Source organism: Helicoverpa armigera, chromosome 8, assembly GCF_030705265.1.
Source record: "Helicoverpa armigera isolate CAAS_96S chromosome 8, ASM3070526v1, whole genome shotgun sequence".
Classification (NCBI taxonomy): domain Eukaryota; kingdom Metazoa; phylum Arthropoda; class Insecta; order Lepidoptera; family Noctuidae; genus Helicoverpa; species Helicoverpa armigera.
Genome location: NC_087127.1, coordinates 11888215 through 11909506, shown reverse-complemented (window position 1 = coordinate 11909506; position 21292 = coordinate 11888215). Strand labels below are relative to the sequence as shown.

Sequence of the window (21292 nt, the reverse complement as noted above, 5' to 3'; positions counted from 1 at the left end):
AGGTTTTACGAGGATTGCTTTCTGTTCGTCGATTAAATAAATGTGAACCTTTATATTATATAGATATAGATTTTTAAAACCAGAATAAATAATAGGGTGGTCCAGAATCAGTTAATATTGACATAGTAATTAAAGATAGAGAGAGATGTTATAGAAGAGAACTGCAAAATACTTCGTAAACACAGATGGTAATGTCAAAATCATCTGATGAGCATATTTTGGACATTGACACTTGACACTGAAAAATATTGGTTTATTTTTCTACAAAAACACATTCTTTACGTAACAAAAATATGAATAAATAGTAAACAAAATGAATAAAAAGGCATTGCTGACTAGTACTTTCAAACACGTCGATCATGTGGCTTTATCTTACTTTGGTGCGAATCTTATCAGCGCGAGAACAGTAACTTCAAAAGCAACAGAAAGGAAGCTTAAGGTAAGTTTTTTAATAACAACATAGATTGCTATAGCCTAAAACTTTAAAACTGTACCAAAATATGTCCAAAATCATAGACTGATATTGTAAAATTATACTAATACAGCTGTTAACACGATTTTCAGGAATGCTGTCGTGTTCTAAAAATTCCTCTAGATTCCAAGCAAGATGTGGTCCGCCAAGCTTTCCTAGACCTTGCCAAGAAATACCACCCAGACTCAGGGTCACCGGAGGCAGATATGGACAAGTTCGTGGAGGTAGAGAATGCTTTCAGGACTCTCACTAAGCATAACACTGGAGTCAGCAATAAAGAGGAAGTGGAGCAAGTTGTTTATGATATAAGGGTAAGTAATTTAAATATTTGAATCATGTCCAGCAGTTTAAAATTGGTTTCAATGCCAATGTTTCCTCTAGAATCTTCTAAAAGTTAGTGTTTTGATAATCTTCTATATTGCTACTTACATTAAGAACTACTCCGTGGGCGAATATGCGTGCCCAGTGTGGAGTCGTTCCGTTCACGCTGGGCAGGTGGATGTAGCACTGAACGAAACGTGCCGCATTATAACTGGCTGCCTCAAGCCGACCCCGTTACAAATGCTGCACCCACTGGCCGGCATTGCCCCACCAGATGTTCGCAGAAGCGTAGCCTCTGGCATCGAGAGAGCCAAACTCGAAACAGACCAACGACACCCCATGCACAATTACACCCTGTGCCACAACGGCTTAAAGCCGCAGGGGTTTCTACAAAACCGTTGCTCCTGTCGATGGTGAGGCCTCTCGTGCCAGACGGGATCTTTGGCAATCGAGGAGTTTACTGCCCTCCCCGTTTGTCCCGCTCTTAGAAAGTCCCCCTCCTGGACACAATCTCCCGAGAAGAGCCTGGCAGTCTCTAAACAGACTCCGAACACAGGTAGGCCGGAGCAAAGATAACCGATCCAGGTGGGGTTTCGCGGGCGGGGCGGACCTTGGGTGCGAGTGCGGGGCTGCCGTGCAGACGATGTCCCACCTAATCGCATGTCCACTGTGCCCTGAAACCTGCTCGCGGGAGGACTTAATGAGCGCATCCGGCCGTGCTCTCGCTGTGGCGGAATATTGGGCTGACATAGTGTAGTCTCATATGACATGTCATCGACTCGAAAGAAGAATTAAGAACTGCAAGCCACATGCTTAATTCAAACAACAATTATATCTCTTCAGCACACAGCACCACAACATCGCCAGTACCTGAGCTATGAAGGTTATGGCCATGGAACTATTTTCCAAAGACAAAAACAGTACACACAAGCTCGAGCCCAGAAAGCTGCCATTAACGTAATGGAACACCGCATTGAAAAATCTATGGCCACTGAAAAAACTCTCATGAAAAAAGGACAGTATTCAAAGAAACATGATATTAAAACGAAATATGGTTTTGATAGGCTTGTTGAGGATTTAATTCAGGAATCTATGTCTAAAGGAGAGTTTGAAAATCTAAGTGGCAAAGGAAAGCCCTTGAACAATCAAAACAATAATCCTTATGTTGATTTCACAACTCATAAGCTTAATGAGGTAAGCATGAACAAACATTAACAAATACATATTATTTGCAGAAATAGACCCTCAAAATTAAGTAATAGAGCAAAATTACTTTGAAAATAAGAGGGATACCACAAGGCTTACTGTTAGGTCTATACAAAGTTTCTTTCCAGTACAAAATTTTATTGATAAATTAATTTTCCAGGTACTTATAAACAACGGCTTCACCCCTGAATGGATAACTCTAGCAAAAGAAATAGAACAAGAGATAGCTGACTTGAAAAAAGAAATTGCCTCAGACAGATCACCACTAGGACCATACCCGCTAACGGAAGAAGAATATACAAAATGGCAGATTATATACAAACATAACAAAGAATTAGCTTCGTCAATAAATATGAAAATAGATAAATACAATCTTATAGTCCCTTTGTTAAATAAACAGAAGTTTCATGTAGAATTTGATAAAATATGCGATGACATTTTGAAAAATGGCATCCATTCTGTAGTCAAACCTAAAAAAGCTGAGAATATAAATGTTGTTAAAAATGAATATTTAAATAACGATAGTGGGGACTTGTTTGGGATGTTTTCTAAAGCGTTGAGTAACTTGTTTACTTTTAAAGACTTTAAAAAAAGTTAATAGATATATTTTATAGAGGTAACTTGGCTATTCAAGATAGCATTGCTAGTTCTAATTTGGTCTTGCCACTTTACAAAATTCATCATCATCAATACAAATTTTATTTTGTAGTGCAACATGGTAACAAACATATCTAATTTAAATTAGTATCTTATCTGTGATATTAGTATGTAGTCCTCGCAGTCCTCCCCAGTGGAGAGGACCCAAGCTAACCGGAGAATAAAAAGCATAAAATATATACAAAAAAGTTTTATTTCAAACACACTGTAAAACTTAACATACTTATATTTAAAATGGCATTTATAAACATGCATTTTGAATTATTCTTATTAGTACTGCCTTTGAAATAACAATCTATAGTTTATCTTAACAATTCTCGTAAAAAACATGATTTTTTAACAGTAAACTTTAAAATTTTCTTTATTACACACCTAAGTGTTTTTGAGCAATTTAGCATATTTTTTATAAAATTTGTTCAATCAAAACTGTGCCTAACAGGGCAATATAATATTCTTATCTAATGTGATAGCTTTATTCTTATATACAAATTAATATCAAATTCGAGTTTTTTAGACTATATTAATCTTTTTCATAACAACCTTTTTTAGACAAATGAATATTTTGGAAGTAAATATTTTTTTAATAATAAAAATTCAATGAAATTCCTAAACAATAGGAATGTATAACATGTGTATATAGATATTACATACAACATATAATTTGGTCCCATAACATTGAGATTAAAAGTTCAAGTCTATAGTTTCATAGTATTCGAGTTATTTCATAGATACCTAAGTTTCTTATACTAAACTTTCATAATAGTTTTTATGGAAGGAAAGTAGCACATTCAAGCTTCAAAATATGGCAACACTCGTTGTTTAGAACTCACGGTATTGCCATGTTTCATACTTTTACTGACATTCGAGGAATATGCCGAGGAGTGTTGCCATATTTTGAAGCTTGAATGTGCTACTTTCCTTCAAACAAAACTATTATGAAAGTTTAGTATATTTTTAGTATATTTACAGCCAGTTTCTTCATCAAAAGTTAAAGCCAAAGTAAAAGTCAAAGTAATGTCTAAAGTTAAAGTAACGGTTAAATTCAATTTTTCTATGAATTTTGCTGTCACTTTAGCCTTGAAAAAACGAATTTGACCGTTACTTTTACTTTAGACATTACTTTAACTTTTGATGAAGAAACTGGCCGTTAGAAAATAGGTGATTTGACATTTTTTGATACATAAAAGCACAGGGAAATAAAAGTTCAAGCTAGAATATGGAAAAGGTTTCATATTGAGCTACATTGTTCTTATATCACTTATAAATCATCTTTTAATAGTGTACTTAACATTTTTATTGCTTTTTGTGGGTGCATTGCCTATGTATCTTCCAAGATCCAGTTCCTAAGAGTACCACATAAGTGTGCCATGCTGGTTAAGCCGCACGCGGCCGGTGGTGACGAGGCGCAGCGCCCGCGGGTATGCGCGGTGCTCGGCCTCGTGGATGCGGTCGGTTAGAGTTTCTACGGTGTCCTTTTGGAGAACTGGGACTCGTTCTTGGAGAATTATTGCACCTGTGTCCATGCCCTCCTGTAAATAAGATAATTGGATATTAGCTGTAAGTTGACACTTTCGAAATCGTAGCTCCTATATCTCGTCTTAACTGAGATGACAGTGACGGCGCACTTCAAAGCGGTTCGGTTATGGGTCGATACTTTCGAACTTTTTAGATACGTAGACAAAATAAGACTATCAAAATATTTCTCTAATTCAGACATAGATATTATCGTTATTTAACATTTACTGTAATTTTCACAGGGATTTCAAATAACGATAATACCTATGTCTGAATATAAAAATGTGTTTTATCGATATCTGTATTGTTGCTACTACGGATTTTATAGCGATATAAACATGTCGAAAAATCTTGAATCCAGAGTCCTCCGAACAAATAACTATAGTTACGAAAGCAAAAATACTCACATCAACAAAATGCACTGTACAGCCGCTCTCCTTGTCCCCGGCGTCGAGACACTGTTTCTGCGCGTTGAGGCCGGGGTGACGCGGCAGCAGCGACGGGTGGATATTCAGCAGACGACCGTGCCATCTGCAAGTGAATAAAATCATGAGAACACTGTAAACATACCCAGCTGGGCAAAAACCAACCAACCGCGAGTCGAATGCGCCTAGAAAGAGTCCCGAGAACGAGAAAAATTTCACGTTTGGGAGCCCCCTAAAATTGAGAAAATTACAACTATCACGGTTCATAAGATACAGCCTGGTGATAGACTGACGCACAGTCAAGTCTTAGTTTTGGTCCAAATTTTTCCCATCTATCCAAAGGGAAGCTCTAAAAATTATAACAAAATGTTTCACGTCTTGTTATTCCAGCTTGTACATAGGTATTTACAGCTTGGAGACCTTAAAGATTTCGTAAAAGAAACTTACTTTTTAACAAACTCAGCAGACAGAATTCTCATGTATCCAGCAAGACAAACGATGTCGATTTTGTGTGCCTCTAGTGCTTCGGAAACCGCGCGGTCGAAGTCTTCCCGTGACGCGTAGTCTTTGTGATTGAATACCTGCAAACGAGAATAATATTACATAAATATGTGGATTCACTTGTGGGTGGGGATTCACACCAAGAGTAAGCTGGTAATTTGACACAAACATATTCTTCTAATCTCGGTGCCTTTTGATTCCTGAAAGTTGAGGTTTTCAGCTTTCTATATTCCTCTATAGACATGGTCTACTCACATATCAATTACTACAATATCAACATTTATCATTGGGGTTTTAACGGTCTTTCTTCATGTGCAAATAAAACCTTTTATTTTGACTAATTTACCTCCTCTGACCCCTAATGTATGCCTCCAGCTTCACAGTTGCTTGATTGCTTGGTTTCCGACTTTATGTTTGCAACCTTTTCGTGCTGTGATGCTGCAGAATGCGTCTTGCAATTTCCCATACCAGACTGTACCAAGGCAGATGGTGTTTAGGAACGCCTGACTTTGGAATACCAAGGAAAAGGCTAAGCCGATGGTAACTCACCAGAGAAGGTACTCCGGCCTTCTGAGCTCGTTGTAAGGCATAAGCATCCTTCTTGTTGGAGATGACGAGGTTGATGTCTGCACACATACACTGCGCTGCCTCACGGGTTGTGTCTAATAGGGCTTGTATGTTACTGACACTCTAGTATAATGATGAAAGGGCTAGGCCGATGGTAACTCACCAGGGAAGGTACTCCGGCCTTCTGAGCTCGTTGTAAGGCATAAGCATCCTTCTTGTTGGAGATGACGAGGTTGATGTCTGCACACATGCACTGTGCTGCCTCCCGGGTTGTGTCTAGTAGAGCTTGGAGGTTGCTGCCGTTGCCTGATACTAGTACTGCCACCTGTTGGATAATAAGGTTATCATTAACTCATTGCGAAAATAAATTTAACGAAAAAGATAATCTAAAATCATAACCAAGTTGGGTTTGTGGTTGTGCTGCTGAGAAAACATCCCTTCCTAACATTCACGATTTTTTTGCATTACATTTCACACTAACATAATCACGAGATATTCTATCCACAAGCCGTCCACTGCTGTATGCTGTTGTCATATTTTAGTTCTTCATATCTTTATGATGAGAATCCATTTTTAGGTAACTGTGGGTGGAATATGGCCACGTACGCGTAATTTGTCTCGGATTTAGCAGCAAACCGCAATCGACTTTTACGAGACTATATGTCTTGCATAGCTGGAAAATGGAAGACCATTGAAGACTTCAGCTTACCTTCTTCTTAGGCAGCAGCGGCATCCGCCTGGTGAAGTCCATGGCGGAGGCGAAGTTGTCGACGACGACGCGCTGTCCGCCGACGGGCCGCTTCTGTATGCTGCCGATCACCATCGCGCCGAACGCGCGGGTCGTGTTCATCACCTGGAACACATAAAATCATATAAAAATAAACAAATTAAGAACCTTTTTTGGAAAACTGCTTCGAGAAAAGACTAGAAAGAGCTTAAAAAGGTGTTAAATTTGAATGAAAAGACGCGTTTTCAAGCCCGTAACTCCGGGCAAGCGTCCGAATGCGAAGGAGAATTACGTTGTTAAAAAATTATGTGGGTTACTTAAAACGTGCAAAAAACCGAAATTCAGACCTTATCTAAAACATCCAACGTTATATATTATTGCACGGGACTTAAAAATACGATAAGAAGTGGTGAAATGTTGGCGTTCCGAAACGTCATCGTCATCATCTACCTGCCCTTATCCCTAATTTATTTCATTTGAGAGGTATTTTTGTGGACGTTCAAAATTGATTTAATGATTTTGATATGACTTACCTCAGCCTGATCTTCGGGTGAAACTACGAGCACCATGCCGATACCACAGTTGAATGTTCTCAACATCTCCTCGTCTTGTACTGAACCCGCGTCCGCGATCCATGAGAACACCTAAAAGGGAATACAGTGTTAGTTTATATGATTAAAAGCATTACAATAAAAAAAGCCAAGGGGATCCCAGCTATCATTTGAACATCAAGCAGTTGTTAGGTATAGTAAGAAGTCAGAAAGTCTGATAACCAGTCTTTTCAAAAAGTATCAGATTGTCCAAGTAGCTGGGTTGAGGGGGTCAGATAGGTAGTCACTTCAAGTAAAATTACAGGACAGATAAAATCGGACCGATTTTGTGTAGGAAGTTTATTGATTTTTTGAAGAACGTATGCGTTGTTCTATTGTTATCTACAAAAAGTTGTAAGAAAAAATAAGGTAAATAAATACTACATACCGGGTGTACATGCCACCAGTGAGCATTAAGCCTGGCTCGTACAGCATCAGGTATAACTCTTGGGATGTTCTCCAACAAGCCGCCGCCGGTAATGTGTGCTACTGCCTTCACCCGACCGCTGCGTAGTGCTGGTAGGACGGATTTCACGTAGATGCGGGTCGGCTTTATTAGTTCTTCGCCTGGTGGGGAAATAAATGGAGACGATGTTTTTATTTAGGCATTTATCGATAAAACAGAGCGCATACATTGGACATCACTTATTCCTCACGCTCGTCGCTGGTAGTTGCTTATACATAATATTCAGTGATCCACGCATTTTTATTATTTATCGATACAACATAAAGTAACCAGACTACCGTAGATTGATGATTAGAAACCATACTTAAATAAGAAACATAAAATGGGACTTGAGTCAGTAAAGATTGATGCTATTGAATTGACAAAAATCGATGAAGAGAAGCCATCTTAAATTGGATATCTCCGGTTCCATTTCTGTTGCCACAAGCTTCGAAATTATAACAGTCAATATTTGCATTAGGATATTAAAATTTTACCATAACTATCAGTTTGTATTGTGAGAGATATAATATTAGCGCGAAAGAAGTATGATTTACTGCGAATAACAATATCAGATCGGTTATTTAATTATCCACAATCCACAGTTACTCACCAAGTGTCAATCCCTCTTTGCTGAAAGGTGCTCTATCTTTGAGCGTTAGTCCTGTCTTCTTCATCAGCTTGTGTATGAGGCTGAAGCCGTTGCTGTGCACACCGTTGGAAGGTAGACCGATGATTATGTCGCCGACCTATGTTGAGACAAAAGTTTATAATTTTATTCATTGTGTTTATGAAACTTTCTTTCATTATATAAAAATATATAAAAAAAACATGGATATTTTTTAGAAATATTTAACTTGACCATATCACTATAAAGCGTTAGCTACAATTTTGATGTATATTTGGCACGTATACGTAATATTTTTGAGAAGTAATGGGTACCAAAAAATAATGGATATTCATAAAGCTTGATGATTTAATATTACTGCTGATTATTTCAACTTATCTAACAATACTCCTAAGTTACGTATTCGTTATCACATCTATTTAACTAATATTTTATTTAATTGCTAAACTTACCGCGATATCATTAATCTTGGGAAGTATATGTGATCGCTCAACAACGCCGAGTGCGAAGCCCGCGATGTCGTACACTCCCGGCTCGTACATGCCCGGCATCTCCGCTGTCTCACCGCCTATGTACAACGAAATACAATTAAACTATGTATTAAAAAAAAAGTTGTATTTCGTATGATTGAAACTGGATCGAATATCATCAGTAACCTTTAACATCTATGAAATATAATTTGCGGCTGTTCCCAATATTCTATTTACCTATTGATTTGCTTACTAAAGACAGAATTTTGTGATAAAGTAACATATTTTTTTAATTTCTAGTAAGCAAAACAACAAAGACATAAAATGATGGGAATATATTGCTCTAGTTTAAAGTAAAATTGATAACTTTGGGCACGTATTAAAAACATTCAGTTCAATGTAAAACACAAGTCTTATGATGAATGATGATAAATATTTACAATCGATAAACATCGATTTCAGAAACACATAATCGGATTATAATATGTGAATTTATTTAAAATACTTTTACATTATACATGAGTGTCGAAATTGTTTCACATTTAATTTTTAAAATTACAATGATTAATTAAAATATTATACTCACCAATCAAAGCAGCAGAGCTCTGCCTACACCCCTCAGCGACGCCGGACACCACATTCCTCGCTACATTCACATCCAGCGACCCACAAGCGAAGTAGTCCAGGAACGTCAGCGGCGCCGCGCCGTTGCACAGGATGTCGTTCACGCACATGGCCACGAGGTCTATGCCTATGGTACCGTGCTGGTTTATTTTCTGAGCTATTTTCAGTTTTGTGCCTACTCCGTCGGCGGCTAGGACTAGCACTGGGTCCTGGGGAGAAAAGGAATTTTTGATTAGTGATTTTTTTAGGTAAGTTTTCGTGATTGGTGGTGATTTCAAGTTTTGGATTCATCAATTGGAAGGTTGAACTACACCATATTGTTTATATTTGAAGTGGTATTGCATAACACCACAATTTAATGACTTATCGATTATACTTTTATATGTAACTGAGTTAAGGAGGTCAGAGGGGCAGTCGATCTATGTAAACACCCCAACAGATGACGACTTTTTTATAGCAATTATGTCTACTACTTCACGTGATATATCTTCTTAATAGTGATTTTTACCTTGTATTCCTGTTCAACAGCTTTGAGTTGGAAGCAGCCGCCGAAACCGCCCAGACCACCCAGCACTCCCGACCGTGATGTAGACCTGCCGATAACATAACATAGTAGTCATTATGATGAGGTTAGTGCATAAAATGGGAAGAAGTTGCAGAAATATCTATAATTTAGTTGCTCATTCTAGTCACAGGACTTTGTGCGTATATCTGAGCAGAAACCAATTATAGGTATCAGTGGATAAAGGGGAGTGGACACATGCGGGGACTTGTATGAGGCATTTAGTTGTGGAACGACATCAAGTTTTTCGAAAACTGTAACATAAGACCTCATGATGTCGGTCTAAAGCCAAGATATCATTGGGTCTTTCCAAGGGATGCATCGCTTCTTTGAAGTAACATTACTAACTGATAAATATTACTTACCGAGCCAAAGGCTTGATTAACGACACAAGAGAGTCGCCGGCTTCAATATCCACGCCACTGTCTTTGTATGACAGCGACTTCTGAGGGGAAGTCCGGTCTCCAGTCACGTAGGGAGATGTTAGCGGATGCATCGCTTCTTTGAAGTAACATTACTAATTATAATATAATATAACTCACCTAGCCAAAGGCTTGATTAACGACACGAGAGAGTCGCCGGCTTCAATATCTACGCCACTGTCTTTGTATGACAGCGACTTCTGAGGGGAAGTCCGGTCTCCAGTCACGTACGGCGATGTTAGCGGATGCATTGCTTCTTTGAAGTTTTCCACTACCACTTGGTGACCACCTGAGAGAAAGAAATTGGTCATATAATACATGGTCTTTATACTTGATTATTTTAGATTCTGATGGCCCAAAAACATGTTTTAATAGACGAAAGTGTAAAAGTCAAAGACAAATGTTTTTATTTCAAATAGACCTTTGCAGGATCTCATAAAACGTCACACTAGTTGCACGGTTCCAAAAAGTTGGTCTCATGGAGAAGAGCCGACAAGAAACTCCATGAAACATTATGTCTGAGAAATGTGACAACAGATTTTATACTTTCCAAACGGAAATATGACAGTGGAAAGAACTACGGATAAAACCTTATTTTATTATACTTAGTACTACTTGCCAAACTAAACGAATTTCAATGTGACGTCAGTGCAGAATAGTACATTAGCAAGAGTGGGTAACTAATGTCTTACCTTCCTTCCCAATCTGCTCCACAGCACCCACAATAGCGATCTCTCCATCGACCAGCTCCAGCAGTTCCTTCACACAGACGGGGTCTACGATCACCACCATGCCCACGCCGCAGTTGAACGTGCGGAGCATCTCGAAGTCTGATACTACACCTGAGAATGTGGATTTTATTGTTAGGGAGATAAGGTTGAATTTTGATTGAAGAATATCTAGGACAGTCACACACACAGTAGGATATCACCGTCGGAAAGCAATCGTCTTTCATTTCATATCGCAAACGCATCGTTTCATATTTTTAAGTACCGTAGAGTATGTCAGAAGGCCACACGACAAGACGAAGATTGTGAATTGTAATTTTCCAATAGTATTCTTATTATTGGTACAGTCATGAAAGTATTTCATAACTGTACCAATAGATCTTGGTGACAATCCTCAGATATTTATTGGTAAATTGCACTTACAGTTTACTAATACGAATCATGTTTTTGACTATATTCCATTATACAAGATGTTGATTTGCATTTGTGCCATACTTCAGGAGGAGGACATAAAATAATCGATTGGAATTACAGTAGACGGAAAATAGCTAATATGCACTGCTTTTTTGTCATTGTAATGTCGTAGTATTTCAGAAGTAATCCAATTTTATGAATGAAAATTATGAATAATCGTTGCGTATGCTTTGTGTTTGCGTTTGTGTGAGGGCGCAGCACGGTTTAAAGGCCAGTAACATACGCGCCAGGTTTAAATACGGCTAGATGAAATTGACGGAATTCCGAAAAAAAAAATTACCTACCAATTTTTTTGTTGATTTGGGTCGAGAATCATTAGCATAATTACGTCCTTGAATATGGCACGGATGCAAATCAACAGCTTGTATTTGGAAACTACATACAACTTTTCAAATGTATACGAACTTACCCTTAGCCTGCAGCCACCCAAACACCGGCTTAATATTGAACTTAGTAGCATCCATTCTAACTCTTATCCCCGGTGGCAGTATTCTAGGAATGTTCTCCAGCAGTCCACCTCCAGTGATGTGGGCTAGGCCTTTGATTAACTGCTTCTTGATAGCCGGGAGTAAGGCATGGACGTAGATACCGGTGGGAGCGAGGAATTCTTCTCCGTAGCTCTTGTTTGTGGTGCTGAAGGCTGCTGGATCCTGGTATCTGGGAGGTGGGGAGATTTTGAGGATATTTAAAAACGCTGAATTAACATTGTAATGTCTGTGGGGACTGGTAGTAAAATGTCCTGTGGTAAGACACAATTACGTTTAGTAAAAAATATATAAGGAAAGACTAGAAGATTTTGGACATCACTGGTTTTAAGGCATTGGGAAAGTCTTCCAAGGCCTTTTAGTGCTTAACTTACTGTAAATTGAAATTCGTGTTTCACTGGATGGTTGATGTTTGAGACATATATTCTCGAATTGCGACTGTCTTTTTATTTTATTTATTTAACTCAGGCATCTAAGGCCCATAGAAAATACTATACATAATATTAATTAATAGTTACATTAGACTGACGATATCAATAGGTAGCTGAAAGGTCTCACCTGTGCCCAGTCTCCAACATGATCTTCTGCACCAAGCTGTACCCTTTGCTATGTACGCCAGTAGACTGCAGTGCCAGCACTATGTCTCCAGCCCTGATCTCCTTGAAACCACAGAAGCTTCTAGAACTATCATAGAAGACTATATCTCACCTGTGGCCAGTCTCCAACATGATCTTCTGCACCAAGCTGTACCCGTTGCTATGTACGCCAGTAGACGGCAGTGCCAGCACTATGTCTCCAGCCCTGATCTCCTAGTATCTACATAGGAGCTTCTAGAACTATCATAGAAGACTATATCTCACCTGTGACCAGTCTCCAACATGATCTTCTGCACCAAGCTGTACCCGTTGCTATGTACGCCAGTAGACGGCAGTGCCAGCACTATATCTTCAGCCCTGATCTCCTAGTATCGACATAGAAGCTTCTAGAACTATCATATAAGACTATATCTCACCTGTGACCAGTCTCCAACATGATCTTCTGCACCAAACTGTACCCGTTGCTATGAACGCCAGTAGACGGCAGTGCCAGCACTATATCTTCAGCCCTGATCTCCTAGTATCGACATAGAAGCTTCTAGAACTATCATATAAGACTATATCTCACCTGTGACCAGTCTCCAACATGATCTTCTGCACCAAACTGTACCCGTTGCTATGAACGCCAGTAGACGGCAGTGCCAGCACTATATCTTCAGCCCTGATCTCCTAGTATCGACATAGAAGCTTCTAGAACTATCATATAAGACTATATCTCACCTGTGACCAGTCTCCAACATGATCTTCTGCACCAAACTGTACCCGTTGCTATGAACGCCAGTAGACGGCAGTGCCAGCACTATATCTTCAGCCCTGATCTCCTAGTATCGACATAGAAGCTTCTAGAACTATCATATAAGACTATATCTCACCTGTGACCAGTCTCCAACATGATCTTCTGCACCAAGCTATACCCGTTACTATGTACACCAGTGGACGGCAGTGCCAGCACTATGTCTCCCGCCCTGATCTCCTTGTATCGACATAGAAGCTTCTAGAACTATCATAGAAGACTATATCTCACCTGTGTCCAGTCTCCAACATGATCTTCTGCACCAAGCTGTACCCGTTACTATGTACGCCAGTAGACGGCAGTGCCAGCACTATGTCTCCCGCCCTGATCTCCTTGGAGCGAGGCAACTGTTTCAAGTTGTCCACGACTCCTACTGCGAAGCCGGCGAGGTCGTATTTGCCGATCTCGTACATTGAAGGCATTTCTGCTGTTTCTCCGCCTGTTGAGAGAGAAATTGAAATATTAGAAGATTGTAGTATTTGCTCAGAATTATGGTAGATGCCACAAATGCCACAAATGGAGCAAGAAAGGACTATGGGCACTTTTGTATATACACTGTACCCACTGTTCAATATGATTCGGCAATGGTGAAAACTTTGTGACATAATAGCTTTTGAAGGGTAGTCAGAAGCCCGTAATTTGGAAGCCCGGGTCACTGGGTTGACAAAGTCAGATAAGCAGTCGCTCCTTGCAAAACACTGGTATACAGCTGTATCCAGTTAGACTGGCAGCCGACGCGAACATGGTTAGAGAAAAGCCTAGGCAGATGACGATGGAAACTTTTGAAAAGCAGCTTATTTGCATCTACAGTAGCTAAATTAATTGGTATGAGCAGATTGCGTTAATACAATCTGTAGATGAGGCAGTTAATAGATTTTATAACATTATTTTTAGCTTAATAAAATCTCACGTTCCTTTAGTCAACTCAAAATCCCCAAAATTCCCGATGTGGTTTTCTCCATCCCTGGTACATATGTTTAAAAATAAAGCTAAAGCGTGGGTAAAATGGAAAGTATACCATAATATCTCTGACTATGAGCAGTTCTCGCTATACAGATCTAGATTTAACGCTGAGTGCAAAGCCTGCTACAAAAAATATATGGATTCGGTTGAGGACAGCATTCGTAGCAATGTGAAATATTTTTGGACCTATGTTGCTAATCGGAAATCGTGTGGCAGCGTTCCTTCAAACGTGAAATACGGAGACAATGTTTCGGATAACCCTGAAGAAATTTGTAACTTCTTTTCTGCTTTTTTTGAGTCCGTCTATGAAAAACCGTCCACGAAAAATGTACCGTTGGGAGTGAATTCTGCTGAGCATAATTGCGTATTCAATAGGATAGAGTTGAGCACGCAGCAGATATTGAAGGCACTTAAATCTTTAGACGCCACAAAGGGTCCGGGTCCTGATGGTCTCCCAGTTGGTTTTCTTAAAGCAACGGCAGAAAACATTTGCGCTCCTATAAGTATCTTGTTTAATAAGTCACTGGCGCAGGGAATTTTCCCCGAAATATGGAAGAGTGCGAATATAACACCAATCTATAAGTCAGGCTCTAGACATGATGTGGAGAACTATCGTCCTATATCCATTATTTCAGCCCTGCCGAAACTATTTGAGAGATTAGTCCACGATACAATATATCCTGCTCTTCATCATAATATAATACATCAACAACATGGATTTGTCAAAAAACGGTCAACAACAACAAATTTGATAGCATTTACGGATTATCTTTTTAATAATATGGACTCTCGTATTCAAGTGGATGCCATTTACACTGATTTTCGAAAGGCATTTGACAAGGTTGATCATGAGTTGCTACTGGAAAAAATTTCGTTTAATGGCATACGTGGGGATTTGCTCCGATGGTTCTCGTCGTATATTAAGAACAGAACTCAAAGGGTGGTTATTAATGGATTCAGATCAACTACTGCAATAAGCGTGAGTTCTGGTGTGCCTCAAGGCTCGATTTTGGGACCCTTATTATTTGTTTTATTTATAAATGATATCAGCACTTGTTTTATAAATTCCAAAATCCTGCTGTATGCCGATGATCTAAAAATTTATAGACCCATTACAAAACTCGAAGACAGTAAATTATTACAGGACGATTTGGATCGCTTTAGTGAATATTGCAGGCGTAACAAACTACAATTGAGTATACCTAAATGCTGTTGTATTAGTTTTACGAAAAATAAGAATGCTATTGAATACACGTACTCTTTGGACAACAGCATATTATCGAGGATGTCACTTGTTCGTGATCTCGGGATCCTGCTTGACGATAGACTTCACCTAGATTCCCACATTAATAAAATTGTTAATAACGCATTTCGTATGTACGGCTTCGTGATGAGATCTGCGAAGGAGTTTGTTCGACCCTCCACTTATTTATACTTGTATCAGTGTTTAATAAGATCTCAACTAGAGTATGCAGTGCCGGTGTGGAATCCCTTTTACAATAAATATTCAGAACTTATAGAAAACGTCCAAAAAAAATTTATAAAAGCCATGCATTATCGTTGTTTTCACACAACAGTGTCATACGATCAATTACGTAGAAAGTATGAATTGCTTGACTTGAAGTCGAGACGTACTCTTCTAGAGACTGTATTTTTGTATGATTTGTGTAATAATGTTTATGATTGTATCGATATTCGGAACAAAATCTGTTATATTGTGCCTAGAACGACTGTACACCGTAAGGTTCGTACGCGGCCACCCTTTGCTGTTACCTCTTGTCGAAGTAACGCAGGTTTGCGCGCACCTTTGCGTCGACTTACTGGCAATTGGGTGGATGACTAGGTCAAAAATAAATTACGTTGTCATATTCATTTAGTGAAGCATCTAAAAATAATGTCACTTCCATTTATCGTTTTGATGGAATAATTGATTAATTTTTTTTATTGATAATATAAGCTAAATAAGAATCCAGTTTGATGTGAAAAATCTGTGACGTCATATGTTGCGCTTACATACATATTGCAAAGAAAGTGACAGTTTTTGACAGTTAAATAAAAGTAATGAATTTGACTCGTTGGAAACTACCGTATTATAGTAAGTTCAACTCAGTTGTGCGCGCGGCCTTATGTGTGGGTAACCCTTGTACATATACAGTAACTTTGTGTGCGTGGCAAGAGGTACAGTCGGGTACAATACAGTTATTTAGGGGTTGTGTACGGGGGTTTAAAGAAAAACAGTTATTACGTAATTTAATGTTTATTTATTTATAATGACTATGAATCGCTATTTGAAAAATCAAATGATGAATTTTCGGATTCGCTACTCTCCAAGGAGAATTATAAATTCTGACTCCATGTCAAAATGTCTATAGTATTCTTCTTTTTTCTTTTCTACATGTCGACAAGTATTACGCCACATCCCTTCATCAATTTGACTTAAACGTTCATTTATGAGTTTCATTATTTTGTTATTTTGGTCGACATTATGCGAAGCAATATAACTTTTTAAAATTCCCCACACATTTTGTTTACATTATTATACTAGATTATACCTCTTTTTACATTCTTAGTCCACACTTTTATTTATTGTCCACGTACCCCGAGCTAGAAAATATGTACTTAAGGAGTATTCAATTCTTAGATACTGTCAATCTCAATTTGAAAAGACGTATGAAAAAATAATGGAAAACTATATTTAATAATAAAAAGCTTTGAATGTCGTTTTATTTTTTGAAACGCTTTATCTTACTCCTTAATAATTTCTCCGCGAATAACTAGTATTTTCGTAAACGACTGTACCCATAAGAAAAAGTGATAAGAACACGTCATGCTCGGACGACGTCACTGTCACACGAATGAAAGTTGTATATTTACAAGCCGACGCACACATAGGGCCGCGCGCAAATCTGAGTTGAACTATCTATACAACAAGTACTTCCCGCATGTTGATATGTTTTGTCTATCGGCCAGTCAATTCAAAAATATTATAAAGAAGACAGTTAGTCAATAAAAACCAGTATTTTTTATCTATAAGTATAGTATAGTATAGCTTTTAGGTTCATATTTTTTAATAACTGTTAGCAAATAAGCCCGTATAATGTATTTTGTGGAAAATGTCGTTGGTAACACATTTGTTCATAATTGCTTGTATTTACCTATATCATGTCAAAATGTAATGTGTCACTGTTTTTTTTCCCAAATAAATAAAATAAAATAAAAATAAAATAAATTCAATTTCAGCATCACTAAGTATGTAGTCCAGCAAGTCATAACCCCTACTTACCCAACAGTGCACAGCCAGACATGATGCAGGCGTCAGCGATCCCCCTGACGATGGTGGTGGCCACGTCCACCTGCAGGCGGCCGCATGCCATGTAGTCCAGGAACGCGAAGGGCTCGGCTCCAGCACACAGGATATCGTTCACACACATGGCCACCAGGTCCTGGCCTAACGTGTCGTATTTGTGCATGAGTTCTGCGATCTGGAATATAGAAAAAAAATTGTCAAACCTAATTTACAACCTCCGATTTTTTTTGAGGTCAGTTAAATATTTGTTGAAAATTAGCACTTTTGGAGCATTAAAATGTCAAAAGACAGTTCCCAAAATGTTTGTCCCCTGTTAACCCCTGCAACAATATGACTGGGGTCCGTACACTCTTCTATGCAACTACCTCTGATAATACCGACATACCTTCAACTTAGTGCCAACACCATCAGTCCCCTGCACTAACACGGGGTCCTTCAGACTGGGGTCCATGGCGGAGAGTTGGATCAGTCCACTGTAGCACCCAAACCAACCCAACAATCCCCAATTTAACCCTATCTACGTATTAACCAGCTTACCTTCAACTTAGTGCCAACACCATCAGTCCCCTGCACTAACACGGGGTCCTTCAGACTGGGGTCCATGGCGGAGAGTTGGATCAGTCCACTGTAGCACCCAAACCAACCCAACAATCCCCAATTTAACCCCATCTACGTATTAACCAGCTTACCTTCAACTTAGTCCCAACGCCATCAGTCCCCTGCACTAACACGGGGTCCTTGAGACTGGGGTCCATGGCGGACAGTTGGAACAGTCCACTGTAACACCCGAGCCTGCCCAGGACTCCGCGGCGGTGTGTGGCGGTAGCGATGGGTTCGATTTCCCGGACGAGGGTAGCTGCTGCGTCTATGTCGACGCCGCTTTGAAGGTAGGATAGGCCGTTGATCCTGTAGAGTTAGTGAAAGGTAAGTTATGTATATTTTTATAGTTTGGGGTGTGGTATTTTTTTTGTAGTTGGTACTGTGATTAATGTGTGAAGGATATTTTTATGTAAGAAAAAAATATGTCATATTTGTGACTTGCACTGATGTGCTGTTTCATCTGTAAGGACCTTCTTTTCGTTATCTAGTTTTTGTTTGTGAATGAAATTAGTATTTCCATATGAGGGATGTTGTTTGTCTTTTTAAGTATGTGCACAAGATTTATATGTCACAGAATTGTTTCAGAATACATTTCCTATAGGTCACTTTCAGTATTGCCGTAATATGCTTTTATTTTATGGTTTAACTTTCATGGGAGGCACATGCGGCTATAATATAATGAAACTCAAGTTCCTATGATCACAATTGATGACCAAAATTTTATCCCTTTTCGTCAGTTTCATGCTCGATATTCAAGGTCATCGAAAAAAATGGTAGGTAAATAAACTAATGTTCTACTCCGTGCAGTGAAGTAATAAAAATCCGTCTCAAGTGCATACAGATAGAGGTTCATCCCTCTTTCACGTTGTCTGTTCTGTGTTAAATAACCCAAACATGCTATGCTTATAAAGGATGAGAAAATAAACAATCAATTTGCAAAAGACAAAGTTTATTGTAAAAAAAATACAAAACAATATGAGATTCTTCGTAAATGATTCTTACCCTTGATATCCCATAGTAAATGCAAGCTAAGAAATGTAACAAACAGTTAATTAGGAATGTTTTAATTATCTATTTATTCGGGAATGCAACTAAATGACGCGCTCTTTGTCGGAGGCATACATGCTGAAACAAAATACATTGCATTTTTATGTATTTCTTTGGAAATATTGTTCAAATGTGTCATGCAAAAGTGCAAGTTTGTTTCAAATTAAAGTATTATTACTTACGTGATGTGTGATAAATGGAGTGTTTTAATACGGAATTCATTTGTGGTTGGTGTTTGATAAATGTGTGATTTAAAACATTATTAATTTAAGGTTCTTTTTTAATTTAAGTAGTTACACGCACTTTTTTTAATGTTTTTAGTTGAATATGAAAAGTAAATAAAAAAAATATATGCATGCCAAATGTTGTAGACTACAAAAACAAAGTGATTAAAATAGCAAGATTAGCCCATGAACGCTATTCGCAAAGCACACAAAATCATCGTAAATTATGTAAAGCTTGTCTAAACTGAAATGGCACGTTTCACCACCACATTTATAACGCTCTGCGTATTTACAAAGCAGTAGTAGGACGAGTCATTTCCGCCTAGACAAGCTATACCATTATATGATACTTAAGTGCACCCATCTAACCAAATATTCAAAAATTCAACATACTTGGTAAAAGCCCGATGCGCAATATCCTTCCTATAATGTGCTCCAGGGAAGTCCACCAACGCAGCCCCGGCCGTGGCCGCCGCCGCCGCCGCTCTTAGAGACGCGGCGCGGGCACACACAAGGAGAACTCGGCCTCCCCAAGTTACTAGGGAGCCGTTGGCACCGCGGGCTACCCCGCTGTGGAACACCACCATGCCGGGGGTGGACTGGACTTGTGTTAGTCCTGGAAAGGTCAAGGTCATTTTTGTTATACAGTTTTTTTGTGTGGCAATGTAAGTAGACGGTATTTCCAAAATTGATCATTTCGCTTTTGGCCTTGTCAAGTCTCAAGGGATGAATAGAGAGAAGGGTCAATGTCATGTTTACACACCTTTTCATAAAATAATGATAAGTAAACAGGACCAAATAAAATTCGTCATCAATCAAGGACCAATCTAGCTTGGGACATACCAATATCTCATAAATGAAAAGCCCAAAATATCTTTCTAAATAATCTTTCCAATGTACAAGAAAAATACTGATACTTTTAAGATGTAAAAACTTACCACTGATAACACAGCCCTTGGTGGAAGTCTCAGGGTATCCTTTGGAAGCAATGACGACACCAACAGAAGATAGCTTGGTGTTCCATGTCACTTGGATCTGCTTCAGAGTGCCCTCTACACATGCCTATAAAATGCACAAAAGATGATTAAATCGTCTATTGTAGAACAAGTATTTACAAACAAAAACTGAAAGGCCCATAAGGCTAAGGACATCATCGAAAGAACTACGCAGTATAAAGCAAATTCCATTTGCTATACTTAGTCGGTAAGTAAGGCATGTCCTCGCGCTCCCAACACAACGAAAAGAAGTGGTAAAGTATCCTCTGGAAATCTTGTTCTTTTTGCCTTTTTTACAGCAGTAAACTTTCGATAGCTGAGAAAATGATAATGAATAGTCCCTAGCAATAAAAACTTTGTACAGCTTTTATCTGTGGATACCTGTGTTTTCGTTCATCTCTGTATGAAGCCTATGCTAGGGCTAGTGGGATAATAATTTTACAGGTAAATCAGTTTTTAACGTTTATAAACTTACCTTCATAACTTTGTACAAGTCCGTCTCGAGCAATGTCATGAGCACCTGTGTCTCTGGGTCACCGAAGCGGCAGTTGAACTCCAGGGTCATGGGCCCAGACTTGGTCACCATCATGCCGGCGTATAGGACACCTAGAAGTAAGGAAAGTATGATTTTGTGAGTATTGAGTTTCATGATAAACTAGTGTGGGTAAATGGGAGAAAGGTGCCATAATATAACTCGTTGACATCGATGGCCGATGTTAACATGATATATTTTTTTGGATACTTGAAAATACGACTTCCTAAGGACTCAAGATTTGCTAAAACATCTAACAACTTCTCTTCTAAATTATCAGAGAAAGATCATGGATTTCTACAGAATTGACTCAATTTCAATTTCCAAAACGTATGCCATAATTTAGAACATCTAAAATGCATTCCCTTTCATCACAAATCCATATGTTACATCAAACCAAAAGAATGTTCTGACGA

At 38.7% G+C, this 21292-nt stretch overlaps 2 protein-coding genes across 3 annotated transcripts in view; one reads left to right on the top strand and one right to left on the bottom strand.

Annotated features, from left to right (window-relative positions):
* The first annotated feature begins 206 nt into the window (after positions 1-206).
* LOC110379211 (uncharacterized protein) lies at positions 207-2787 on the top strand. The gene is made up of 4 exons (XM_049838250.2): positions 207-439; positions 565-783; positions 1637-1987; positions 2160-2787. Exons 1-4 carry the CDS (start codon positions 314-316, stop codon positions 2595-2597), a joined length of 1134 nt encoding a protein of 377 aa, XP_049694207.2. The 5' UTR covers positions 207-313; the 3' UTR covers positions 2598-2787.
* Positions 2788-2831: 44 nt separating this feature from the next.
* Positions 2832-21292, bottom strand: part of LOC110379208 (trifunctional purine biosynthetic protein adenosine-3) — a 29852-nt gene continuing 11391 nt past the window's right edge. Inside the window, exons 5-24 of one of the 2 annotated variants that reach the window (XM_064035844.1) lie at positions 20820-20950; positions 20288-20411; positions 19743-19965; positions 18168-18384; positions 17455-17653; positions 13440-13647; positions 11744-11991; positions 10825-10974; positions 10253-10421; positions 9657-9741; positions 9111-9357; positions 8507-8622; positions 8040-8175; positions 7370-7548; positions 6925-7035; positions 6374-6517; positions 5828-5989; positions 5044-5177; positions 4579-4702; positions 2832-4185 (exon numbers count right to left, since the gene is read on the bottom strand). In XM_064035844.1, the coding sequence (XP_063891914.1) occupies positions 4000-4185; positions 4579-4702; positions 5044-5177; positions 5828-5989; positions 6374-6517; positions 6925-7035; positions 7370-7548; positions 8040-8175; positions 8507-8622; positions 9111-9357; positions 9657-9741; positions 10253-10421; positions 10825-10974; positions 11744-11991; positions 13440-13647; positions 17455-17653; positions 18168-18384; positions 19743-19965; positions 20288-20411; positions 20820-20950 (3293 nt within the window). In that variant the 3' untranslated portion in view covers positions 2832-3999. Of the gene's footprint in view, positions 4186-4578; positions 4703-5043; positions 5178-5827; positions 5990-6373; positions 6518-6924; positions 7036-7369; positions 7549-8039; positions 8176-8506; positions 8623-9110; positions 9358-9656; positions 9742-10252; positions 10422-10824; positions 10975-11743; positions 11992-13439; positions 13648-17454; positions 17654-18167; positions 18385-19044; positions 19204-19742; positions 19966-20287; positions 20412-20819; positions 20951-21292 lie in introns of those variants that run through there. The other variant, XM_064035845.1, reaches the window with a different exon arrangement.

What these genes read in the sequence shown, in the direction of transcription:
- LOC110379211 (XM_049838250.2), top strand. Translation starts at nt 314, where the DNA reads ATGAATAAAAAGGCATTGCTGACTAGTACTTTCAAACACGTCGATCAT. An exon ending in CAACAGAAAGGAAGCTTAAG is followed by an intron (nt 440 to 564) that starts GTAAGTTTTTTA and finishes CACGATTTTCAG; the next exon opens with GAATGCTGTCGTGTTCTAAA. An exon ending in CAACTCATAAGCTTAATGAG is followed by an intron (nt 1,988 to 2,159) that starts GTAAGCATGAAC and finishes TTAATTTTCCAG; the next exon opens with GTACTTATAAACAACGGCTT.